At 41.7% G+C, this 27,819-nt stretch overlaps 1 protein-coding gene across 1 annotated transcript; it reads right to left on the reverse strand.

Moving 5' to 3' along the window:
• LOC120059252 (diacylglycerol kinase beta-like) lies at positions 1 to 26,837 on the reverse strand. Its single transcript, XM_039008155.1, has 20 exons — positions 26,766 to 26,837; positions 26,602 to 26,651; positions 24,262 to 24,336; positions 23,996 to 24,112; positions 21,398 to 21,515; positions 20,954 to 21,042; positions 20,662 to 20,781; positions 17,943 to 18,041; positions 17,567 to 17,653; positions 17,249 to 17,322; positions 17,066 to 17,140; positions 11,646 to 11,731; positions 10,882 to 10,971; positions 8,591 to 8,751; positions 8,313 to 8,377; positions 8,095 to 8,185; positions 3,514 to 3,703; positions 3,112 to 3,229; positions 810 to 870; positions 1 to 603 (listed from the first exon to the last, which is right to left on the reverse strand). Exons 3-20 carry the CDS (start codon positions 24,310 to 24,312, stop codon positions 526 to 528), a joined length of 1,770 nt encoding a protein of 589 aa, XP_038864083.1. The 5' UTR covers positions 24,313 to 24,336; positions 26,602 to 26,651; positions 26,766 to 26,837; the 3' UTR covers positions 1 to 525.
• Between the last annotated feature and the right edge of the window lie 982 nt (positions 26,838 to 27,819).

Below are 27,819 nucleotides of genomic sequence, written 5' to 3' on the forward strand. Positions count from 1 at the left end.
TAAAAATAAAGAAAAACCCTTGAATGAGTAGGTGTCCAAAACTTTGACTGGTACTGTATACATTTAAATTATCCTACAAAAATGTAATAACAATAAGGAAAATGCAGTTAAAATAATCTTGTTGAATAAACATTTAACTCAAACTTTTCAAGCGGATACCAATATCTTAGACTGTGCAACCCAGCAGTCTTTGTCCCCTTGATAACGCATAAGGTGAATTTGGCAAAAATGATGGCAAAGGGACATAAAACCCACTAAAAGCTCTTAACTTGTTGTCCAGAGTCATATATCAGGCTATCATACAGCTGTAGTTGGCAATGTTTTCATAATACCGTCTTGTATTGAGGCAGAACAAACAAAATAATGTGTTGAACTTTCTTAAAATGTTGGTCAACCTATTTCTCTAAAATATGCATATACCAACTGGTTTCACAAACCAAGCTGCTTCAGTCATTTCACAAATGTAAAATAATAAGCAAGTGCATATAGGCCATGTTACTGCGTGTGTAGCCAGGGAGCAGGCTACTACTTTGAGCTGAAGAAGCTGGACCGGCTCTGGGGACCCATCAGCATATTGGCCTGGTTCTTGTGTGTGATGTGAATCTGAAGGGGGAATATGAGTGAACGGTTGTGTTACTCAAATGACCATGTTATTACCATGTCTACGTACTTGTTACCAACATGTTACCATGTTATATTAACAACATGTTATTAGCATCAAGCTCCATGGTGTCTAGCAATAGAACTTGCTTTAAAAACTCTTACAACGCTCTGTTACACTGAACTCAATCTGGGTTCCTAGCACTCACCGTACAGGGTGGCTGCATCCAGGGCTCTCCGTCTATCTGCATCGGTAAAGGTTTCTTAGTCCTGAGAGATGGACAGAGACATAAGGGAGATAATTCTGTGTTCACAACATCTCAGAATTTTGTAAATGCCAGCATACAACTGGGAAAAACACACTTGAACGCCCCTCCAACTGGTAATTACTAGTGGGAAACTCATCTATCATCCCCATGCTCCGAGTTTCCCACTTGCACCTCTCTGACGTCATTTGTCAACAAAAAAAGACAGCAAGCATGGTGGCACCTTCAGCAGTTGTACAAATGATTGATACTAAATTGATTCTGTTTATCTTCCTTCTGATTTAAAAAGTGAAAGCAGCTCTGGATATAGGGCAGGCAGACTAGTGGTGGCAGGTAGCCTAGTGGTTAGAGTGTTGGGCCAGTAACTGAAAGGTTGCTGGATCGAATCCCAGAGCTGATAAGGTAAAAATCTGTAATTCTGCCTCTGAACAAGGCAGTTAGCCCACTGTAGGCTGTCATTGTAAATAAGAATTTGTTCTTAACTGACTTGCCTAGTTAAATAAAGGGTAAAACATAAAATTAAAAAAAAATATATATATATATATATATACTGTTCAAAAGTTTGGGGTCACTTAGAAATTTCCTTGTTTTTGAAAGAAAAACAACTTTTTTGTCCATTTAAAATAACATCAAATTGATCAGAAATACAGTGTAGACATTGTGAATGTTGTAAATGACTAGCTGGAAACGGCTGATTTCTTTTAATGGAATATCTACATAAGCGTACAGAGGCCCATTATCAGCAACCATCATTCCTGTGTTCCAATGGCACGTTGTGTTAGCTAATCCAAGTTTATAATTTTAAAAGGCTAATTGATCATTAGATAACCCTTTTGCAATTATGTTAGCACCGCTGACAACTGTGGTTCTGATTAAAGAAGCAATAAAAGTGGCCTTCTTTAGACTAGTTGAGTATCTGGAGCATCAGCGTTTGTGGGTTCGATTACAGGCTCAAAATGGCCAGAAACAAAATACTTTCTTCTGAAACTCGTCAGTCTATTTTTGCTCTGAGAAATGAAGGCTATTCCATGCAAGAAATTGCCAAGAAACTGAAGATCTCGTACAACGCTGTGTACTACTCCCTTCACAGAACAGCGCAAACAGGCTCTAACCAGAATAGAAAGAGGGAGGCCCCGGTGCACAACTGAGCAAGAGGACAAGTACATTAGAGCGTCTAGTTTGAGAAACAGACGCCTCACAAGTCCTCAACTGGCAGCTTCATTAAATAGTACCCGCAAAACACCAGTCTCAACATCAACAGTGAAGATGCGACTCCAGGATCCTGGCGTTCTAGGCAGAGTTGCAAAGAAAAAGCCATCTCTCAGACTGGCCAATAAAAATAAAAGATTAAGATGGGCAAAAGAACACAGACACTGGACAGAGGAACTCTGCCTAGAAGGCCAGCATCCCAGAGTCGCTTCTTCACTGTTGACGTTGAGACTGGTGTTTTGCGGGTACTATTTAATGAAGCTGCCAGTTGAGGACTTGTGAGGCGTCTGTTTCTCTGATGAGTTTCAGAAGAAAGTAATTTGTTTCTGGCCATTTTGAGCCTGTAATCGAACCCACAAATGCTGATGCTCCAGATACTCAACTAGTCTAAAGGCCACTTTTATTGCTTCTTTAATGAGAACCACAGTTTTCAGCTGTGCTAACATAATTGCAAACGGGTTTTCTAATGATCAATTAGCCTTTTAAAATGATAAACTTGGATTAGCTAACAATGTGCCATTGGAACACAGGAGTGATGGTTGCTGATAATGGGCCTCTGTACCCTTATGTAGATATTCCATTAAAAAAAACGGACATTTCCAGCTACAATAGTAATTTACAACATTAACAATGTCTACACAGTATTTCTGATCAATTTGATGTTATTCTAAATGGACAAAAAAATGTGCTTTTCTTTCAAAAACAAGGACATTTCTAAGTGACCCCAAACTGTTGAACAGTAGTATATATATATATATATATCTACTTCTTATGGGCAAAAAAGAGCAAAATAATCAAAACCTTCTCTTGACCTACACATGATGGAATTTCTCAGTTTAAAACGTGAATACCCCCATCTTGTATTTAAGACTTTACAATGGGTAATTACCACCTTCCCACTTGGTTTTGAAGACAGCATTAGTAGTGAGGATGGAATAATTTTTTTAAAGGTGCAAGGTGTAAAAATAATCATCCCATATCATACTGTGATATCTCAGCTAGTCTGTACATGTCTCAACATGTCACAAACACTCACCTGATTGTAATCTGTGAGGTTTTTGCTAGTCTTATAGCACTCTTAAGTCCAGTATATATCTGCCCCATCTCCATGGCCCCTTCTAGACCAACCACTTCCAAACGCCGGTCACTGAGGTCTGTCATGGAAGATGGAAACACTGAACATGCAATTCACACAGAGACAGTACAGTTTTTAGTCTGAGACTAGCTGTTCAAACCTACTTCACAACCCATCCAGGGTCAAGTGCATCTTCCAATAAAAATAACAAACTTTCTCTTTTAACAGCTGTGACATGAGAACAGACCTCTTGAAATGGATACTCTAAAACATCTCACATGATATTCTATACCAGACATGGGCACAACTTTTAACATTTTGAAACCTTGAGCCCTTGGATCAAGCCAAGGGATTTCACTGTACCTTGTCCACTGACTTTCAGGATTTCAGGGTCGACAATAACCTCAGGCATTTCCTGAGGATTCATCAAGCACTTGGATTCACTCTTCTTGGCTTCTCCCCACAGGTTGGATCCACCGTGCATGCTGGGAATGTTGAGGACTGCGATCCCCTCCATAGAAAGGCCACTCAGGTCCAATGGGGTGCCGCAGCACTGAGGGACGTACAACATCAGGCAGACAGTGCAACTTAATGCGATGCCATAATGAGCTAAACATACCACATAACTATCAGGTCAGCTGTGTTAACCACAATCCTTGTGTAATAAAATAATATATGCTTGCTTGCTGACTATCGACGCGCTAGTGGAGTGGAACTCACCTTTCATGGAGTAGCATTATTTTCCATTGATAGGTTTGGATTTCTGAACTTTAAATGTTATTCATCATTAGTTGTAATAGATACCTGAGGGGTGCCATAGGTGAGGGGCTACACCAGAGGTTAATGGCTATCTGTAGGAGGAAAGTATATAGTGGGTGCAATTAAGCTTGAAATGTACTGAGTGTAGGGAATGCAATCACATGTGGCAGGCATTGATAAGTGGAGACAGCCATGGATTAGTGATGAAGGGGGTCGAGGTCAGGTCACGTTAAGGGAGAAAGAAAAGTTTATGGCCCCTATCATTTAGTTTCCTGCCTAGCAATAAAGATACAATGTTTGTTCAGGCGTGTAGGAGGAGACTCAGCATAGGAGAAAGGTTTAAATATCAGTGCTTGTGTGAATATGTCCTTGTCTAATGCAGCTGTATTGACCCTCTATGTAGAATAAAATTGGTTTGAGCTTTCATATTGTCTGTTGAGTTTTTACTCTGAAAATTAGAACCTAACAGTTGGCGTCACGAAAGGGATTCACAACGATTTGCAGTTGAACTAGAGATTTCCAAATCAGAGAAACAGGAGCCGGCACCAGAAATAAGGTAGGCACAGTTCCTACACCTGTTATCACTAATTATGACACCTTGGGGAGATGAGAATCGTAGGCTGAACAATTATAGGATACGGACCTAGAAAACCTGAGTTTATTCAGTAGGTCCATTGTGTAATGACCGGTCGTAAATATCTGGTGTAGGCTAGGTTCCATTAGGATAGGTCCCGAGTGGAGGTTTTCCTCTGCGAGATCCAGGTAAAAATAAGGTGTAGGGAAGGTTCCATTAGGATAGGTCCCGAGTGGAAGTTTTCCTCTGCGAGATCCATGAGGGACAATACAGTGTAGGGTAGGTTCCATATAGGATAGGTCCCTAGTGGGGATATTCCCCTGTGAGATCTGTCAAAGGGATGAAAGTCCCAGCTGCAGTGACAGTGAAATGTGGATAATGATAAGGTTGCCTATAAATTCTGAAGGTAAGCCACATGCATGGTTAAAAGAAAAGCCATAAGATATTCAAACACTGTTTGAGTTACGTGTATTAGCAGTAGCAATAAGGAGAGAGGTTGGTTTATGCCCTATGGGGAGGGGGAACCATGAAAGATTACGTGGAAATAGGAAAACAAGTCTGAATAGTTTTGGTAATGTGTGTTATCAACAACAGTGATATGAGGCGCAACACTGGAATAAGACATTAGGTAATCCGTATTCTCCAGTCATACATTTGCAGACGCTATAGTATAGGTTCTAATACAAGGTATTAAGTGCTGCGACCAATTAATAGGCACAAATACCATAACTATTATCTTGGGAAGTGGGTAGCTCTACCTTGGAAAATAGTTAATAGAAGGTGTGTATTATAGACGGGAGTGAAGAAATCTAAACAGCCTGCACACTGTCGGGAGAGGTTTCGGAATAATAACTATTGATATGGCAACAGACGGCCCTGATTTTCCCGGTAAAGCGGAGCTAGAGGATTTTAATAAAGCCATGGAGGCACTAAAAGAAGCGCACAAGCATTCTACCAATTCTGCTCGAATATGTGAAAAATTTAGCAAACTGGATATGATTGGTCAGCATTTCCCGGCTGACGGAAAATTCCAATCTGATAGAAAATTCAGGGAGGCAACTATGACTTGGCACAATGACAAAACCATAATCAAAGCTCAATATACCAGCGTTTTGATGTCAGCATTATCTCAACAAAAAATACCAACCGATAAACCCGTAATTAGTAGATGTACTCAGCTACAGAAAGACTGGGTAAGGGAGTACATTGATAGAATTTGTACTTTGGCTTTGATATCAGGTTTGAAACCTGTGTTCAAAACAGCAATTGCGGGGGTTGTGGATGAAATAGAGCAAGATGCTTTGAGAGTGGAATTTAACTCCGCTCACTTCGCAGACGTGCGAGGAGTTAATACAGCCACAGGGAAAGTCACTAACTATAGTTTCAATGGCCAAGGTAAGACAAAGAAACGTAGCGGAAAAACATCAAAGCGTAGGGAGAAAGAGTTCTGTTTTAGATGTGGGGCTGTTGGTCATTGGAAAAAGGAGTGTGAAGTGGGAATGGAGCCTGCTGCAATCGGAGGAAATGCTGCCATTTGCATCTTTTTTAAAAGAGCAACAACAAATCCTCCGGAAAGTAGCAGGGTGGGAACTTTCACATAGCGGTGTATGGCATCGGTACGATCGATAGTGGTTCATAGAGATTACAGTTCTATGTGAAGGAAGACATATGAGACATAATAGATGCCAGGGAACAAATATCGCTGATTCCTTATGATGAGAAATTGGCTAAATTTGCCACAGAAAAAGTATTTTGGGTTGAAGAATCTAGGTGAAATGCCAGGGGGATGGATTCTAAAGAGGTAACAAATTAAAATGATCTGGCCAAACACTCAGAAAACCTTGGGAGCTTTTTATCTTATGAGACATTTTATGTCGTCTTGTTCTGAAATAGATTTCTAGAATGGACGAAAGGGTGGAGGGGTCACGAGGAATTAGCATAGGAGTTACCAAACCTAAAATTAACTTAATATTTTTTTTGTTCATGAACATTGTGGTGCGGTGGTTATGGAGAATCATGGGGAAAAGAGACCTGTGAATTGTTGGACTCGGTGGCGAGATAAAGTCGCTGTGTCTAAGGGTAGTACATGCTAAATAAAAGATACATAAACGTTGAGGTGGATTAAAACAAATGTTTAATGATTGGAGTAAGGATAGAGGATTTACCATTATCATGTTTGATTTAGAATTAATACTTTTGGATTGCTGATGAAGATGTAGCATAGTGAATGCTAAGGAAATGTACACTTTCTTTTCCAGAAGAGGGGGTTTCATTATCTCTCGTTGGAATGTTCCCGGAGACTGTGGTCTTGGGGAGAGCAGTTTTATATTCGGCAGTTTTAAGTATAAAAGTATCTGGAGTAGGCCATAAACGGAGTTCCCAGATAAGTAAGGCCTGTTATTTAGTGGGGTCCTTTCAATTAGGTTTTAAATTGGGTATGCAGAATGGTGGAAAGGTTTAAAATATTTTTAAATGGTTTCGGAAGGACAGGGAAAGAAAATGGAGAGGAAATATTTAATGGTGTTGAATGCCCTGTATCCTGACTTTCTGGTGAGGCCTGATCAATCTCACTAGAAATTATTGAAACAGGTGGGATTTAATTATAAAATGAATGAGAAACACCCGTCTCTATTCTATTTTACCATTACTTTATGGGATACCATTATTTCCTTATAGAGTTATCAAGAGTTATAACTATAAGTTGATTGGTTATTCTAAATAGTTTATTTTTTATTTAACATGTTTTTGAATCACAATGTGAATCATGTGTTCGAAGGGAAAATTACTAGTTCCCTGGGCCCTGGTCCTTGGGTAAATATACACATTTACTTTGTTCAGTCCGCATATAGAAGAAAAAATATATGTTAATGATGGTTGACAGTTACTCCAAATGGATTGTGATATGTGTATGGCTGATTTCATTTTTGTCTTTGTTTCGATACACATTTATTGCCGTTTTGAATTGTATTTATCAGACATTTTTCATTGTTTATATGGACATTTCATAAGAACACTTGGAAATATTATTTAGGCCTATGGATCTTCGTTTATTGTCATAATATGTAGGCCTATAAATTTCTCCTCTTTCACGCATTTCTGGAACTTTGGCTACCAGCTCTGTGCCTTTGTGCACAATCTCCAGATGCTATTTCAGGTTTGATGTGTTGTTTCTAGACAAAGATATTAATGCTTGCTGCCTGTGCATAGTTTGCATTTGACGAAAATGTTTTTCTCTTTCTCTTTGATTAACACAAAAAAGGGAGTATTTCCACAAGGAAAAGGTTAAGCAGGGGACAACACAGCTGCCATCTTTCTTTGATTTTCAGTTTCACGATAGCCTAGGAAACAAATTAGCCTAGCTACTGATGAATTCCAGGAAACAAGACTTACAAAATATACAACACGCCGAGAGATTCTGAAAGTAATGGAAAAAATAATAATATAAAACAATTTTGAAGACAGTAACTTGTTATGTTACTCCGTTACTCATAAAAGTAACAGTACTGTAATGTGTTACTTTTACTCGCAACACTGGTTGGGTATATGTTTTTTTATAAAGTTACTATATGGTTCTATGTGTTGATGCAAAGCTGTGTGTTTGCTATCCTCACCTCAATTGTAAGACATTCATTCAGTTTCTTGCATGAAGCAGAGATGGTCTCAGAGGTGGCAAACTCAAAATACCACAACTTGTTCTTCATTCTAGAATATTGAACAACATTCTTGCATTAACGTAGGGTCATTTACACCATGCACAAAGTGATTACACCTAAAAGGCTAGTCCCCTCTGAATAACCAGACTCCAGCCTGGTTATTCAAGTTTTCTTACCTGCTATTAAATTTCTGGGGGTGTTTCTCTCTCAGTGTATGAAACCGGTGGGCAATAGAGGCATCCTGTCAACACAGAACAAGTTATAAAAAAGTTGACAAAGCATTCTGGTGTGTGCCATAAGAAAGTAGCCTGGACACATCGGTTTTTGCTGTCCTGCCAACTCCTATGGTCATTGCCATGTTGGCGTGACAATGACCATAGGAGTTGGCAAGACAGCACAAACAGATCTGGGACCATGATAGAAGTTAGATCCTAACTACTTTCCATTCACTCACCACTCCGATGGAGAAGTAGTTGTTGATGATCTCATAAGGGACAGGGTCACCCACCTCCTGGGGGTCCTCTAGGATCACCTCTACATTCCAGCGGTCCATCAGCACCGGGGTGCTGCCCTCAATCTCCTTCAGGATCCGACACAGATCCGTCCCATCATAACCTATAGGGGAGAGTGGCTCAACTATATTCAGCATCACTCCGTCAAGGGAAATATAGTATCTTTCTCACAAAGATATCTACATATATTTCAGGATGTTCTGTATCCCTGGAAATAATCAGAATTCATATTAACATGATAGTTTTGAAAATATACTTGTAAAAAAAAAAAAGTGGTCTCTTTGCACAACTTACCCCAGGTTTGGGATAAGTTAAGCCGTCTACAAATTTCTGTACTGAATGAAATATTACCACTACCATTTTAAAACCATGTCTATCTTTATTTCCCAAACACAATCGCTTTTTTGTCTTTTAATAATTTTAAGCATCTTTTAACAGAGACCTAAAAAACATGCCTTACAAAAACTTTGTACTTTTTAAAACACTTTTAACACAGGCCAAGCTCTATTGTTACCTCATTTCCAGCGATAATGCGTTGCATTACACCTGGGAAGAAAACACTTCAATTTGCTCAACTTAACAAACATTTTGACTACATTCTGAATTTTGGCCCATTCCTCCTGACAGAGCTGGTGTAACTGAGTCAGGTTTGTAGGCCTCCTTGCACGCACCCGCTTTTTCAGTTCCGCCCACTGATTTTCTATAGGATTGAGGTCAGGGTTTTGTGATGGCCACTCCAATCCCTTGACTTCGTTGTCCTTAAGCCATTTTGCCACAACTTTGGAAGTATGCTTGGGGTCATTGTCCATTTGGAAGACCCATTTGCGACCAAGCTTTAACTTCCTGACTGATGTCTTGAGATGTTGCTTCAATATATCCACATAATTTCCCATCCTCATGATGCCATCTATTTTGTGAAGTGAACCAGGCCCTCCTGCAGCAAAGCACCCCCACAACATGATGCTGCCACTCCCGTGCTTCACGGTTGGGGTGGTCTTCTTCGGCTTGCAAGCCTCCTCCTTTTCCCTCCAAACATCAAGATGGTCATTATGGCCAAACAGTTCTATTTTTGTTTCATCAGACCAGAGGACATTTCTCCAAAAAGTACGATATTTTTCCCCATGTGCAGTTGCAAATCATAGTCTGGCTTATGTTGATATAGGACTAGTTTTACTAGGGATATAGATACTTTTGTACCATTTCCTCCAGCATCTTCACAAGGTCCTTTGCTGTTGTTATGGGATTGATTTGCACTTTTTGCACCAAAGTACGTTCATCTCTAGGAGACAGAACGCATCTTCTTCCTGAGCGGTATATGACTGTGCGTGGTCCCATGGTGTTAATACTTGCGTACTATTGTTTGTACAGATGAACGTGGTACCTTCAGGCGTTTGGAAATTGCTCCCAAGGATGAACCAGACTTGTGGAGGTCTACACATTTTTTTCCTGAGGTCTTGGCTGATTTCTTTTGATTTTCCCATAATGTCAAGCAAAGAGGCACTGAGTTTGAAGGTAGGCCTTGAAATACATCCACAGGTACACCTACAATTGACTCAAATGATGTCAATTAGCCTATCAGATGCTTCTAAAGCCATGACATAATTTTCTGGAATTTTCCAAGCTGTTTAAAGGCACAGTCAACTTAGTGTATGTAAACTTCTGACCCACTGGAATTGTGATAGTGAATTATAAGTGAAATAATCCGTCTGTAAACAATTGTTGGAAAATATTACTTGTGTCATGCACAAAGTAGATGTCCTAACCTACTTGCCAAAACTATAGTTTGTTAACAAGAAATTTGTGGAGTGGTTGAAAAACTAGTTTTAATGACTCCAACCTAAATGTATGAAACTTCTGACTTCAACCTTATATGGATGCACTTTCATGCTAGGTTTAGGACCTCATATTGAAGCTTATATAGACCCAAACTGATGTATAGAACAATCTTAAAATAATCTTCTTTGGTTTAGATACGAGCATCATGAAACCTCTTACAATAAATGTAAAACTTTTTTTTTCACCTAACTTGCGTACCACTTTTTCCATGTGGTTTCTTCCTTCACAATGATGACCGCTTCCTAAATGTTTAGTGAAATTATACATTTTGTGTATGGATTCCTATAAACAAGGGTGGCTCAACTTACCCCTTTGGCTAAACTTACCCCGTGATACAGGAAATATGATACGTGAACACACAACAGAATGAAAAAAGACCAAAGACAACCCTTCTCACCTCCTCCCCATCTAAGACAACGTGCAAGGTCATTTCCTGTGCCCAGGGGTAACACAGCCACAGGTGGCCGCACTTGAAGATGGGCTTTTTCTGATTGCACCAGAAGGGGAGAAAGAGAGATCGTCAGCATTACTCATGTCTAGGTTACTACATGGAATCCATTTCTGGAACATGTTTGGTAAGACAATTCATAGTTTTTACTCATACACTAAAGTTGACTTGTCTATTGGCATGTACACTCAGTGGCTAGTTTATGGTACACCCATCTAGTCCTGGGTCGGATCCAACTTTGCTTCCAGAACAGCCTGATTTCTTCGGGGCATGACCACTTTCCCCACACCGTTACACTACTGCCAACAGTCTGTATTGTTGACACCAGGCAGGATGGAGCCATGGACTCGTGCTGCTTACACAAAATCCTGACTGCCATCAGCATGACGAAACAGGAACTGGATTCGTCGGACCAGGCAATGTTTTTCCACTACTCAATTGTCCAGTGTTGGTGAGATACTAGAACCGGCACGCCTGGCATCAACAATCATACCACGTTCAAAGTCACTTAGGTCACTCGTTTTGCCCATTCTAATGTTCAATCGAACAGTAACTGTATGCCTCGAGGCCTGTCTGCCTGCTTTATTTTGCAAGCCACGGCCACATGACTTACTGTAGGAGCGAACCATTTTCCTGAACGGGGTGTTGTACCTAATAAACTGTCCACTGAGTGTATAGTACATGGTCTACCAATATTGTGTACTGGACCCCACCTATGGCATCAAGTATCCAGCCCACAGTTCCGTCCCCTCCGCAAACCAAGATCCTGTAATCCTTCAGATTCCTGAAGAAGCACAGCCTGAAACACAGATTTTGTATTATGTTGGGGGTGCAGTACAAGATCTAACAGTGACGTTCACTGATGGTTATGACATCTCAGAGAGAAATAAGCCGTTCAAGTTTACTTGAAGTATGAGTGTACAAAGTGGTCAGTCAACAGTGTAAAAAAAAAAGAAGGCGTTATATATATTTTTTATTTCTAAACATCATTTTTAAACCAAAATATAGATTTTCCTATCAGATATAAAAATGCTGAACAAAGTCTTCCAAAACATGGAGATCAACTATGATTAACATCAAGGTTGTGATAAGTTTATAACAAAAAAGTTCAACAGATTAGTGAAGAGGGAATCTGAAAAACCATGATCAGTCAATGGGAAATATCACTAACTCTTGGGAAAAGTATTTATTTTTAGGCCAATATCGGTATAAATTTTATAAATTTTACAACTGCGACCTGGCCAAGATAAAGCAAAGCAGTGCGACAAAAACAACAACACAGAGTTACACATAAACATACAGTCAATAACACAATAGAAAAATATATGTACAGTGTGTGCAAATGTAGAAGAGTAGGGAGGTAAGGCAATAAATAGGCCATAGAGGCGAAATAATTACAATTTAGCATTAACACTGGAGTGATAGATGTGCAGATGATGATGTGCAAGTAGAGATACTGGGGTGCAAAAGAGCAAGAGGATAAATAACAATATGGGGATGAGGTAGTTGGGTGTGCTATTTACAGATTGGCTGTGTATAGGTACAGTGATCGGTAAGCTGCTCTGACAGCTGATGCTTAGAGAGGGAGATATAAGACTCCAGCTTCAGTGATTTTTGCAATTTGTTCCAGTCATTGGGAGCAGAGAACTGGAAGGAAAGGCGGCCAAAGTAAGTGTTGGCTTTGGGGATGACCAGTGAAATATACCTGCTGGAGCACATGCTACAGGTGGGTGTTGCTATGGTGACCAGTGAGCTGAGATAAGGCGGGGCTTTACCTAGCAAAGACTTATAGATGACCTGGAGCCAGTGGGTTTGGCGATGAATATGTAGTGATGGCCAGCTAACGAGAGCATACAGGTCACAGTGGTGGGTAGTATATGGGGCTTTGGTGACAAAACTGATGGCATTGTGATAGACTACATCTAGTTTGCTGAGTAGAGTGTTGGAGGCTATTTTGTAAATGACATCGCCGAAGTCAAGGATCGGTAGGACAGTCAGTTTTACGAGGGTATGTTTGGCATCATGAATGAAGGAGGCTTTGTTGCGAAATAGGAAGCCGATTCTAGATTTAATATTGGTTGGAGATGCTTAATATGAGTAACAGTCAAGGCCATGCCTTGATTTTCAGGAGACTGACATAGTTTCACTTCTCTTGGGAAGTAGAAGGAGGGAGACCAGCATTTCTCATCTCCACAGTTGTGGCTATTCTCTCCTGGACACATCATCATATTCTGACTGTGTTCAACCTGCCGCTGCATCATGTCATTAACAGTCAAGGCCATGTCACTGACTGCACTGAGCAGGCTGGAGCTGTTGGGCAGCCCTTGGCACATTGACTGTAGTGTTGTCAGCTTCCCATAAGGTGGGAGTGGATGATGATACTTTGTGTGTTCTTTGTGTGAGGTGGGTTTCTGATAGGGGTCATTTTCCAAAAATGAGGGCAAACGTTGCACTAATGCCGGGGCCCAACGGTGGTGAAACTGATGCAGCGTCAGGTAGTGTCAGTGGGACTGGAGTCACCACATCAGGAGTAACCGAAGACCCTCCAAGAGATGGAGGAGATGAAGTGATACAATTAATGCAATGCAAAATCCCATATCTAATGTAATAAAACTTAAAGTCATGTTTTTAACACAACTCACCCTCAGATTTCACAACAGGGACTGATGTTTCTGTCACAAAGGGGCATTCCTCTTGCCTGACAACTCACCCTGAAATGAATTCTGCTGCTCTATCGTTACATACATTCAGTCTAAAACTGCCATCCTAGAAGTCCTTTGACTTCAAAATGAGGGGCATTGTACAAAACATATTCATCAGCGATTGGATCGTAAAATTTAACCAGAGTATCAAAGTTGATAATGCCATCATGTAGGCCGGCTCTGGCCTAACCCATCGTTTTTTTGGACCAATCAGAACGGTCAGAATGTGTTTGCATTCTAGAAATCGTCGGGTAGGGAGGCAAATCCAGACTCATCACGGAGAAGAAACGTCAGTTGGCTGGAGCGGTGTGGATGGGTAGCCAGGCAAGCATTCCTCTTCTGTCTTCACAATGATTGGCTGTTGCTGCTCAGCCTCAATCTGTGATTCTCTGTGTAATGTCAAAAATTTGCTGCCTTACTTTCACCACTCCCTGTATTTACCATGTGCAACATATTTTTGTGGCGCATGACCTCCCTGTTCATCACTTTCCCTTTCGCTGAAATTATTTTTCTGTCTGTGTTTGTCTGCTTTCTTTTGAACACACAGAGCTGCATTGCCTCGCATTTTTGACAGCCTGCGACTGAGCGTAATTTGACCAGAATCCATCAAATTTATTGGGGAATTTATTTGTGAAACTTTAACGCGAGATACTGTAGTAAAACTCTTACAACTATTAACTTTTTTCACTAACTGCCACCAGTTTGGTGGAAAAACATAAACATTAACATAGTAAAATGTTTACAGCTTCGTCACTCTATTTTAAAATTTAAAATCATCTTATTTGATTATTTTATATATATTACATGTGATAAGGCCACAGACGGCCAGAGGTAATTACAGATACCTGTGATAATCTAATGTACCAAAACAAAAACACTAGATGTCATCTGATAAAATCCCCATTAAAAAAGTGAACGTTTTCTGGTAGTTTACTGGTAAACTTTGAACGTTTCCAGTAATATACCCTCCCTTTGTGTCACGCCCTGACCTTAGAGATCCTTATTATTCTCTATGTTTGGTTAGGTCAGGGTGTGACTCGGGTGGGAAAATCTACAAACGAGTCCACAAACTCCTCCCATGTCCACAAACGAGAGCCGTAACAGAAGATCCCACCAAAAACGGACCAAGCAGCGTGGCCAGGATGAGTGGACATGGGAGGAGATCATGAATGGAGAAGGACCCTGGACGCGGGTAGGAGAGTATCGCCGTTCAAGGGAGCAGATGGAGGCAGCGAAAGCAGAACGGCGACGATACGAGGAATTAGAGCAACGGAGCAAGCATGAGTGGCAGCCCCCCCCAAAAGTTTTTGGGGGCACACGGGGAGATTGGCGGAGTCAGGTTTTAGACCTGAGCCAACTCCCCGTGCTTACCGTGGGGAGAGTGTGACTGGTCAGGCACTGTGTTATGCGGTGATGCGCACTGTCTCCCCAGTGCGCATTCATAGCCTGGTGCGCTCTTTGCCAGCTCCTCGCAGTTGCCGTGCTAGAGTGGGCATCCAGCCAGGACGGATTGTGCCGGCTCAGTGGTCCTGGTCTCCAGTGCTTCTCCTCGGTCCAGGATATCCTGCGCCAGCTCTACGCACGGTATCCCCAGTTTGCCAGCGCCACCCAGTGCGGCCTGTGCCAACTCCCCGCACTTGCCGTGCTACAGGGGGTATTCAGCCAGGACGCGTTGTGCCAGCTCTGTGCTCCAGACCTCCGGTGCGCCTCCACGGTCCAGTGTGTCTTGCGCCGGCTCAACGCACTATGCCTCCAGTGCGCCTTCATAGCCCAGTGCGTCCTGTGCCAGCTCTCCACACTCACCGAGCTAAAGATGGATGCGTTGTGGTAGCTCCACTCACTAGGCTGCCAGTACGTCTCCTCAGTCCGGTGAGACCTGTTCCGGCTCCACGTATGAAGCCTCCTGTGATGATCCATGGCCCGAAGCCTCCAGTGATAATCCATGGCACGAAGCCTCCAGTAACGATCCAGGGAAAGGAGCCTCCAGTAACGATCCAGGGAAAGGAGCCTGCAGTGACGATCCAGGGAAAGGAGCCTCCAGCGACGGTCCCCAGTCCGGAGCCTCCAGCGACGGTCCCCAGTCCGGAGCCTCCAGCGACGGTCCCCAGTCCGGAGCCTCCAGCGACGGTCCCCAGTCCGGAGCCTCCAGCGACGGTCCCCAGTCCGGAGCCTCCAGCGACGGTCCCCAGTCCGGAGCCTCCAGCGACGGTCCCCAGTCCGGAGCCTCCAGCGACGGTCCCCAGTCCGGAGCCTTCAGCGAGGGTTCCAAGTCCGGAGCCTTCAGCGAGGGTTCCAAGTCTAGAGCCTTCAGCGAGGGTTCCAAGTCTAGAGCCTTCAGCGAGGGTTCCAAGTCTAGAGCCTTCAGCGAGGGTTCCAAGTCTAGAGCCTTCAGCGAGGGTTCCAAGTCTAGAGCCTTCAGCGAGGGTTCCAAGTCTAGAGCCTTCAGCGAGGGTTCCAAGTCTAGAGCCTTCAGCGAGGGTTCCAAGTCTAGAGCCTTCAGCGAGGGTTCCAAGTCTAGAGCCTTCAGCGAGGGTTCCCAGTCCAGAGCCTTTAGCGAGGGTTCCCAGTCCAGAGCCTCTGGCGACGATCTACGGTCCGGAGGTCCCGGCGACGATCCCTGCACCAGAGGCGTCACCGAAGTGGGGGGAGCCTCAAGCAGAGCGGGGTCGGCGTCCCGCACCGGAGCCTCCACCGAGAGTAGATGCCCACCCGGACCCTCCCCTAGTCAGGTTTGCGGCCGGAGTCCGCACCTTTTTGGGGGGGGGGGGTACTGTCACGCCCTGACATTAGAGATCCTTATTATTCTCTATGTTTGGTTAGGTCAGGGTGTGACTCGGGTGGGAAAATCTATGTTTTCTATTTATTTGTGTTTTTGGCTGAGTATGGTTCCCAATCAGAGGCAGCGGTCTATCATTGTCTCTGATTGGGGATCATATATAAGTTGTCATTTTCCTTTTTGGTTTTGTGGGATCTTGTTTTCTGTTTAGTGTTTTTTTTGCCTGACAGAACTGTTCGCTTTCATTTTTTGACTTTCGTTATTTTGTTTGAGTGTTTTTGAATAAAAAAATCATGAACACTTTCCACGCTGCGTCTTGGTCCACTCTTCCTACCACAAACGAGAGCCGTAACACTTTGCAACCATTTTATTGGCTGATGTTCCAACTATCCCAATACCATTGCATATTCAAGCAGTAAATAAGAGAACTGGTAATGAATTTATATTAAATCCCAGATACACACACAATAACAAATCTCAGACTCCTCAAAATGTAAAATGTCTTAAATGTAATTTTCGAGATTTAAAGCTGCTAAATACACCCCAGTTGTCCAATTAGTGATGCAGGTAAAACAGAGTGTAGTTTATAATTTTATACTAATAGTGGTCTATACTTCGATACATCATATGCAGTTATCCATATGGGAAACCTTACCCTGGTCCAGGTCCACCATTGGATAGGTTATACACCTGCCGTGGATTCAGCAAATACTGAAATTTACGCAGAACTCTGAAATGAATAAAATAGGACTTAAAATTGTAAAATAGAAACATTGACATTGTTTATTATTCAACCATAAATGCCCATTTGTGTAGGAGTGTTCACTTGTAGCATCACCTTTCTCCCTGCTTGCCTCCACTTTTAGGGTTCACAAACACTAAAAGAGGATGAGTGTCTGGGACCGGATCAATCTGTTCAGAGATAAATAGTTCAAAGGATTACAGCAGTTTCACAAATGGATACAATGATGTCTATATTGTCAGTATATTCAGATGACATATAGTCTGAATGGAATATGGCTGTGAGGCACTTCCTAGTGACAGTTCTCTAGACTCTAAACAAGGTAAAATAGACACTGTTGCTTATTTACTCACACCAATTACTATCCAGCAGTTCTGTAATAGGGAAAGGCCTAGACAGGGTACTAGTATGTACCTGAAGCACCTTTCCGTCAGGAGTGGTGTTGTGGTCACTGTCGCCGGCTGAGCTCGAGGAGCCGTTCTTCATGCTGTTTGGCTTCTCCTGATGGGGTCAGGAGAGAGATGAACAGTCAACTTAGCAAATCCAGAGATAATATAAAACAACAAGCAATAACCGTATAAGTCAAATACAGATGTATTGTTTCTCAAACTAGACATTTTAGCTATCCTACTATTACCATTGCATGTGAGTGAATGTTGTTTTTTAGAGAATAAAAAAAGTTCCTTAAAAAGTTCCTTTAAGAGAATAAAAAAAAGGTTCCTTAAAATATATCCTTATGTGAGCTTTACAGTATTAGACACCTGTCATAGGGCAGTAGGTTATCCTGTACCTTCATAACAGGGTAGATGGCCCAAGGGGGGAGGATATGGTCTCTGAGAGTTCCACAGTTACAGTCGGAGGGCTCCTGGGAGGCACAGTCATCATGGCGCTGGAACACAGTAACAGCCAGTGATATCTATTATCAAATGATTCATTTATAAAGCTAATCACATTTAATTTATAAACAATTTTTATATCAAAGTAGTCAAAGTACTGTATTGTTCACAGACATACAGTACCAGTAAAAAACGTTTGGACACACCTACTCATTCAAGGGTTTTTCTTTATATCGACTATTTTCTACATTGTAGAATAATAATGAATCAAATCAAATTTTATTAGTCACATGCGTCGAATACAACAGTGAAATGCTTACTTACGAGCCCCTAACCGACAGTGCAGTTAAAAAAAATACGGATAAGAATAAGAGATAAAAGAAACAAGTAATTAAAGAGGAGCAGTAAAAAATAACAATATATACACGGGGGTGCCGGTAAAGAGTCAATGTGCGGAGGCACCGGTTAGTTGAGGTAGTATGTACAGTTGAAGTCGGAAGTTTACATACACCTTAGCCAAATACATTTAAACTCAGTTTTTCGTAATTCCTGACATTTAATCCTAGTAAAAATTCCCTGTCTTAGGTCAGTTAGGATCACCACTTTATTTTAAGAATGTAAAATGTCAGAATAATAGTAGAGATAATGATTTATTGATTCATCACATTCCTAGTGGGTCAGAAGTTTACATACACTCAATTCGTTTTTGGTAGCATTGCCTTAAATTGTTTATCTTGGGTCAAACGTTTCGGGTAGCCTTCCACAAGCTGTGGTGAATATTGTGAATTTTGGCCCATTCCTCCTGACAGAGCTGGTGTAACTGAGTCAGGTTTGTAGGCCTCCTTGCACACACACGCTTTTTCAGTTCTGCCCACACATTTTCTATAGGATTGAGGTCAGGGCTTTGTGATGGCCACTAATACCTTTACTTTGTTGCCCTTAAGCCATTTTGCCACAACTTTAGAAGTATGCTTGGGGTCATTGTCCATTTGGAAGCCCCATTTGCGACCAAGCTTTAACTTCCTGACTGATGTCTTGAGATGTTGCTTCAATATATCCACATAATTTCCCTCCTGCAGCAAAGCACCCCCACAACATGATGCTGCCACCCCCGTGCTTCACGGTTGGTGTAGTGTTCTTCGGCTTGCAAGCCTCCCCCTTTTTCCTACAAACATAACGATGGTCATTATGGCAAAACAGTTCTATTTTTGTTTCATCAGACCAGAGGACATTTATCCAAAAAATGCAGTTGCAAACCATAGTCTGGCTTTTTTATGGCGGTTTTGAGCAGTGGCTTTTGCCTTGCTGAGCGGCCTGTCAGGTTATGTCGATATAGGACTCGTTCTACTGTGTATATAGATACTTTTGTACCTGTTTCCTCCAGCATCTTCACAAGGTTCTTTGCTGTTGTTCTGGGATTGATTTGGACCTTTTGCACCAAAGTACGGTCATCTCTAGGAGACAGAACGGGTCTTCTTCCTGACAGCTGCACGGTCCCATGGTGTTTATACTTGTATACTATTGTTTGTACAGATGAACGTGGTACCTTCAGGCGTTTGGAAACATGCAGAGATCATCCGTTCACCTTCTCTGCGTCTCACAAAGACACAGCGGTTGGAACCAAAAATCTCAAATTTGGACTCATCAGACCAAAGGACAGATTTCCACCAGTCTAATGTCCATTGCTCGTGTTTCTTGGCCCAAGCAAGTCTCTTCTTCTTATTGGTGTCCTTTAGTAGTGGTTTCTTTGCAGCAATTCAACCATGAAGGCCTGATTCACGCAGTTTCCTCTGAACAGTTGATGTTGAGATGTGTCTGTTACTTGAACTCTGTGAAGAATTTATTTGGGCTGCAATTTCTGCGGCTGGTAACTCTAATGAACTTATCCTCTGCATCAGACGTAACTCTGGGTGTTCCTTTCTTGTGGTGGTCCTCACGAGAGCCAGTTTCATCATAGCGCCTGATTGTTTTTTTGCGACAGCATTTGAAGAAACTTTCAAAGTTCTTGAAATTTTCCAGATAGACTGACCTTCATGTCTTAAAATAATGATGTACGTTTCTCTTTGCTTCTTTGAGCTGTTCTTGCCATAATATGGACTTATGGTATTTTACAAAATAGGGCTATCTTGTGTATACCAACCCTACCTTTTCACAACACTGATTGGCTCAAATGCATTAAGGAAAGAAATTCCACAAATTAACTTTTAACAAGGCACACCTGTTAATTGAAATGCATTCCAGGCGACTACCTCATGAAGCTGGTTGAGAGAATGCCAAGAGTGTGCAAAGCTGTCATCAAGGAAAAGGGTGGCTACTTTGAAGAATCTCTAATATAAAATATATTTAGATTTGTTTAACACTTTTCTGGTTACTACATGATTCCACATACCCAATGTTATTTTATAGTTTTGATGTCTTCACTATTATTCTACAATGTAGAAAACAGTAAAAATAAAGAGAACCCTTGAATGAGTAGGTGTGTCCAAACTTTTGACTGGTACTGTAGATCCAGACGTAGTTCCAGACATAGCTCTTGCAAGACCACTCCATGAACAGATTGAACAACAGATTGTAATATGTAAATATTCTGCGTGGAAGAAAAGACTGGCCTAATAACTTAAACGGGCCTAACTCTCCCCACCACAGGGCTACTCAGGAGCCCTCCCTCATCACCATGGAGTGGCACCAGACACAGTGTTTGCCCGTCAGCCCGTGATAACTCTTGATCTTCTTCTGACACTTGTCACACTTCCCAGAGTCACAGTTCCCACTGACCCAGTCATGGGTTGGAACCTGAGGCAGGAGACACAGGCAGAGTCAGATGCAAGACTGACATACATACACCGGGACAAGAGAATGGCTTAGAAATTCACATTACAACATACACTAAGAATGAAGAGGCCTTGGGAATATTAATATAACTGCAAATGCCATTGTAAAATGTTGTTTGAAAAAAAACTCATACTCCCGTGTCTTTCTTAGACTTGACATAGGTCCTGGTACAGGGAGCTGGGTTTCTGTTGGCACAGCGTCCATGGACCGTGTATTTACAACCTTGAAAACAAAGACAAGTAAACAATGCGTTACGTGTCTCCAATTATTATTGTTATTCTCTCGTTTAATGAATCATGTTAATCAAGACAAGATATACAAGGCTGACAATTAAGTAAACAATAAACACCACTACAGTTTTTCCTATGGAAATATGTGGGGATGTCATAGGTCATTATGGTTATCTAATTGTACATGTTGACATCATCTGATTATGAGAATGAGATTCCACTAACTTGCTTATAATTGTAAGTTCAGGATAGGTGTCTTCCTGGTAATTTTTTGTTGTTGCTTTGAGTGGATTGAGGAAGTTAAGTTGTATTTCCCTCTAGTGGTGAGACCAGACAATGACACTCACAGGTGCAGCAAAGCCCCTGTTTCCTCAGTCCTAGCAGCATGCTCTGACACACGTTGCAGTAGACAGGCTTGTTGTAATTTTTCATCCTCCATAGGTGCTGCCCATCCTTCTGAGTCATCTGGGGGTAGATGGTGGGGGAGAAAATACATATTATGGTATAATAAATAAAATATAAAAACGTTGTGCTTTATCTTTTATGTCAAAAACTATTTTGACAATTTTTGCACACTCCTAAAACAAACACTGAATCTAAGGGTAAATGTCAGATCTCATATTTGGAAAACATTATGTAAGCAATGTAACATTGATACACATTTCATTCTAATATTGTCTCATGGTTGGAGATTGGGGCTCTTAGTGATGCTGTTAGCAACAAACATAAACCGCCTCTGAGATGACTCTCCTGGAATGACAGTTCAGTGTTGGCTTTTACAGTTGGCTTTTGAATGGCCTTTGCATGCCATGATCCCATCTATCAAAATATCAGAATTATGCTGAAAGGAAACTATGCTGTATAATTAAATGAGGAATGGAATGTACATTTCTACCATATTTCCATGGAATCTCCTTGGGTAAATATAAGCCCTTTCTAAGCAATTGTAACAGTTTAACTTTAGGGCGTCCCCTCGCGAACCAGGGACCCTCTGCACACATCAACAACAGTCACCCACGAAGCATCGTTACCCATCGCGCCACAAAGGCCGCGGCCCTTGCAGAGCAAGGTGTAACCACTACTTCAAGGTTTCAGAGCAAGTGACGTAACCGATTGAAAGGCTATTAGCGCGCACCACCGCTAACTAGCTAGCCATTTCATATCCGTTACACAATACTACATCAGCAACACCAATGTTTGTGGCACAAGATTATACAGTAACAAGGTCACAGATTGTCTATAATCTGGAAAAGAGCATATACACAAATACACAGTAAAAAAGTATTTTACAAATATTGGTTTAAATGACTCATGGTGCCTCAGCTCAGAGCCAGACTTTCAGTCAGTGTATGTGTATGAAGCATAGCCCCTAAAATCAGCACACAGCAATGTGAGAGTGCTGGATGAAGGCCTCCATGATATTCTCATTGGTGGCCAGAAATAGCCTGAGGGGAAGTACCTGGCATTGTTGTAGGGGCACGAGAAAGACCAGTTTACAGTTCAGATCTTTGTAAGGCAGTCAGATAACAGACCCAAAAGTTAACTACATGTTTAATAAGTAAGCATACCCCCTGTACCAAGATATTTTCTCAGATGCTAGTATTTCCAGATCTCAGCACTTTGGAGACTAGAGTGACAGTGGTCCCATGTGGCTCAGTTGATAGAGTATGGCACTTGCAACGTCAGGACTGTGGGTTCGATTCCCACGGGGGACCAGTACAAATGAAAACAGATCCACTCACTACTGTAAGTCGCTCTGGATAAGCACGTCTGCTAAATGACTCAAAAGCAAATGGCACCCCCACTTAGTTTCATTGTTCTAAAAATAATAACTTTCTCTTTATGCTGTAACAATGAATGTTGATGTTCTTCCTTTCCATTGCAGTTGCTACTAATTGATGCAGTGGATGAGAATAATAGATAGAGGAAGTGGGAAAAAGCCTATCTCACTCTGGTGGTGCAGAGATAGATGTGTATGTGAAACAGGTGACATTAGCACACCTGCAGCACTGAGTCAACAGAAGGGTGGTGCACAGAGGTAAGAGCAGAAGTAGAGCAACATACAGAGTGACAGAAAGAGAGAGAGCATGTACTGTATGTGTGTGAGGAAGACAAAAGGAGGAACTGCAGACACCTGCTGAGCATATTTCTAAAGGTACAGTAGTACATTATCATTACAAAGACGCATTAGGAAATGTACTGCATGATCAAAACATTAAGAACTCCCCCCTCAATATCTTTGGGGCATGGAGTCTACAAGGTGTCGAAAGCGTTCCACAGGGATGCTGGCCCATGTTGACCTTCATGGATGTCCTTGGGGTGGTGGACCAATCTTGATACACACAGGAAACTGTTGAGCGTGAAACACCCAGCAGCATTGCAGTTCTTGACACAAACCGGTGCACCTGGTACCTACAACCATACCCCGTTCAAAGACACTTAAATGTTTTGTCTTGCCCATTAACCCTCTGAATGGTACACATACACAATCCATGTCTCAACTGTCTCGAGGCTTAAAACTCCTTTTTTAACTCATCTCCTCCCCTTCATCTACACTGATTGAAGTGGATTTAATAAGTGACATCAATAAAGGATCAGAGCTTTCACCTGGATTCACCTGGTCAGTCTATACCATAAAAAGAGCAGGTGTCCTTAATGTTTTGTACACTCAGCGTATAACACAAAGAGGATGCATCATGTGTACTCCTCCCGGCCTGCACAGGAAACCTTTGTTGACGCAATAAAAAGGGGAAGGAATGATGTATGGTCCCTTTTCCACCTTCAGCCCCAGTGACATTAGGGTCTTATTCATTTGGGCGAAATGTATCAAACCATTTTTGCAACAGCAACCAGCATTTCTTATTGGAAATCCAAGTAGTCCCTCCCTGTTTCTTCCATTTTGTCCCTAATGAACACAACCCAGAAGGGGAACATGGTTCACCCACCTTCAGCCCAAGTAATACCAGCAGAGGGACGTTGTTCATTCCGCCTTCCACCCACTCATCCAGAGAGACCGTGTTACTGCTGTCTGCGTCGATGGCTGTCATCATGTCTTTCAGCACCTGAACAAACCAAAGTGCATTCTAGCTTAGCATCTAAATTAGTATTCTTGGGAGGTTTTGTTCAGCAGATATTTGCAGAAGGCTTCATTAAAATATGTATTTTCTCCTCTGATAATCAATAATTGTAAGGGACATTTGGCCACACTTACTGGTCTCAGCTCAGACACATCCCAGTCCAGGTAATCTGCAGCGTGCATCATCTGAGCAATGATCCGGTCCACCTCCTATAGGAAGAAGAGTATCAGTTATTCTTATGAGAAGACCTGATATACATTACCAGTCAAAAGATTGTGTAACGGTGTTCCTCCTCCTCTTCATACGAAGAGGAGGAGTAGTGATTCGACCAAGGCGCAGCGTTGTGATATGACATGATATTTATTTAAACAAGACGAAAACAAACTATACTTGACTAACTAACAAAACAATAAACGATGTAGACTGACCTGAACGTAAGAACTTACATGTAACACGAAGAACGCACGAACCGGGAAAACAGACTACACAAAAACCGAACGAACAAACATACCGAAAACAGTCCCGTGTGGCGCAACATACACAGACACGGAAGACAATCACCCACAAACTAACAGTGTAAAACAGCCTACCTATATATGATTCTCAATCAGAGGAAATGAATAACACCTGTCCCTGATTGAGAACCATATAAGGCTAATTAACCAACACACTCCCACATAGAACAAACAACACAGACTGCCCATCCCAACTCACGCCCTGACCAACTAAACACATACAAAACAAGAGAAAACAGGTCAGGAACGTGACAGATTGGACACAGCTACTCATTCAAGGGTTTTTCTTTATTTGTACTATTTTCTACATTGTAGAATAATAGTGAATACATCAAAACTATGAAATAGCACACATGGAATCATGTAGTAACCAAAAAAGTGTTAAACAAATCAAAATATATTTTATATTTGAGATTCTTCAAAGTAGCCACCTTTTGCCTTGATGACAGCTTTGCACACTCTTGGCACTCTCAACCAGCTTCATGAGGTAGTCACCTGGAATGCATTTCAATTAACAGGTGTGCCTTGTTAAAAGTTAATTTGTGGAATTTCTTTCCTTCTTAATGCATTTGAGACAATCAGTTGTGTTGTGACAAGGTAGGGGTGGTATACAGAAGATAGCCCTATTTGGTAAAATACCAAGTCCATATTATGGCAAGAACAGCTCAAATAAGCAAAGAGAAACGACAGTCCATCATTACTTTAAGACATGAAGGTCAGTCAATCTGGAAAATTTCAAGAACTTTGAAAGTTTCTTCAAGTGCTCTCGCAAAAACCATCAAGCGCTATGATGAAACTGGCTCTCATGAGGACCGCCACAGGAAAGGAAGACCCAGAGTTACGTCTGATGCAGAGGATAAGTTCATTAGAGTTACCAGCCGCAGAAATTGCAGCCCAAATAAATTCTTCACAGAGTTCAAGTAACAGACACATCTCAACATCAACTGTTCAGAGGAAACTGCGTGAATCAGGCCTTCATAGTCGAATTGCTGCAAAGAAACCACTACTAAAGGACACCAATAATAAGAAGAGACTTGCTTGGGCCAAGAAACACGAGCAATGGACATTAGACCATTGGAAATCTGTCCTTGAGGCCAAATTTGAGATTTTTCGTTCCAACCACTGTGTCTTTGTGAGACGCAGAGTAGGTGAATGGATGATTTCCGCATGTATGGTTCCCACCGTGAAGCATGGAGGTGGAGGTGTGATGGTGTGTGGGTGCTTTGCTGGTGACACTGTCTGTGATTTATTTAGAATTCAAGGCACACTTAACCAGCATGGCTACCACAGCATTCTGCAGCGATATGCCATCCCATCTGGTTTACGCTTAGTGGGACTATAATTTATTTTTCGACAAGACAATGACCCAACACACCTCCAGGCTGTGTAAGGGCTATTTGACCAAGAAGGAGAGTGATGGAGTGCTGCATCAGATGACCTGGCCTCTACAATCACCCAACCTCAACCCAATTGAGATGGTTTGGGATGAGTTGGACCGCAAAGAGAAGGAAAAGCAGCCAACAAGTGCTCAGCATATATGGGAACTCCTTCAAGACTGTTGGAAAAGAGTTCCAGGTGAAGCTGGTTGAGAGAATGCCAAGCATGTGCAAAGCTGTCATTAAGGGAAAAGGTGGCTACTTTGAAGAATCTCAAATATTTTTTGTTACTACATGATTCCATATGTGTTATTTCATAGCTTTGATGTCGTCACTATTATTCTACAATGTAGAAAATAGTAAAAGTACATAAAAAACCCTTGAATGAGTAGGTGTGTCAACTTTTGACTGGTACTGTAAAAATGAAAGGGTATAAGGTGATGTCTCCTGCAACAACAGCCAGTCATTACATGTTATTATATTGTTATTATATTGAAATGGGTAATGGGGAAACTGGGATATTACCTAGGGGGGTGTAGTTTATTTTTTGTAGATCACAAAAAAATATAACAAATTGACTTACAGAGCTGTCAAGGACTCCATTGCCATCTCTGTCATACAGTTTGAAAGCAACTGAGGGAAAAATTTGCATATAAAAATCTTGAAAAGGCACTCAAACAAATATCTATAAAAATAGACTGCAACAAGAAGCTGCTACGCAGTGGAGAATATATGATAAAGACTCACACTCCAGCTTGTCTCTGGGCTGGCCATCCTCCAACAGAGAGAAGTAACACGAAACATCCTTCAGAAAGACCTCTTCTAAAGGAGAGGAGGAGGACAAGGAGGGGGAGGAGGATGGTGAAGTGGATACACACAGTATAGCTACATATTCAGGTTCAGTCTGTGGACTTTGATTTTTTTTTAAACACATAGCAATAGTGAAACTGATGACTAAACTATAGACAACAAAATAAGCCAACACATGGTATTCCAGAGGTATTCTACACATGGGCAAATAAACATACTGGCGTTGTCCTGCCCGTCCAGTACGGTTCCGCTCTGGAAGGATCGGAACAGGCGCTGGCAGAGATCCTTAGGGAAGTCCTCAACCTCCAAATAGGTCTTCAGGAAGAGACGGAAGCCTTCCTCATTGATACACTGGAACAGAAGATGGGATATCAATCAATCAGTAAATTGATGGGAGATGGATGGGAGATGGATGGTTTCTAAAATAGTCATCAAAACAGTCTGATTCAGAGCAGAGTGATTTAGGTGAGAAGACTAATTCCAAGAGCAGGGATCATCAACTACATATTTTCTTGAGCGGATGGTCAGTGGGCCCGGAACATAATTACAAATACAGTGCATTCGGAAAGTATTCAGACCCCTTGACTTTTTCCACATTTTGTTACGTTACAGCCTTATTCTAAAACTGATTAAATAAATGTTTTCCATCAATCTACACACAATAGCCCACAATGACAAGGCAAAAACAGGTTTAGACATTTTTGCACATTTATTACAAATAAAAAACAGAAATACCTTATTTACATAAGTATTCAGACCCTTTGCTATGAGACTTGAAATGGAGCTCAGGTGCATCATGTTTCCATTGATCTTCCTTGAGATGTTTCTACAACTTGATTGTAGTCCACCTGTGGTAAATTCAGTTGATTGGACATTCATTTTATAAGGCAGACACCTGTCTATATAAGGTCCCACAGTTGACAGCGCATGTCAGAGCAAAAACCAAGCCATGAGGTTGAAGGAATTGTCCGTAGAGCTCCGAGACAGGATT

This window comes from Salvelinus namaycush, chromosome 14 (genome assembly GCF_016432855.1).
Source record: "Salvelinus namaycush isolate Seneca chromosome 14, SaNama_1.0, whole genome shotgun sequence".
In the NCBI taxonomy this organism is placed as follows: domain Eukaryota; kingdom Metazoa; phylum Chordata; class Actinopteri; order Salmoniformes; family Salmonidae; genus Salvelinus; species Salvelinus namaycush.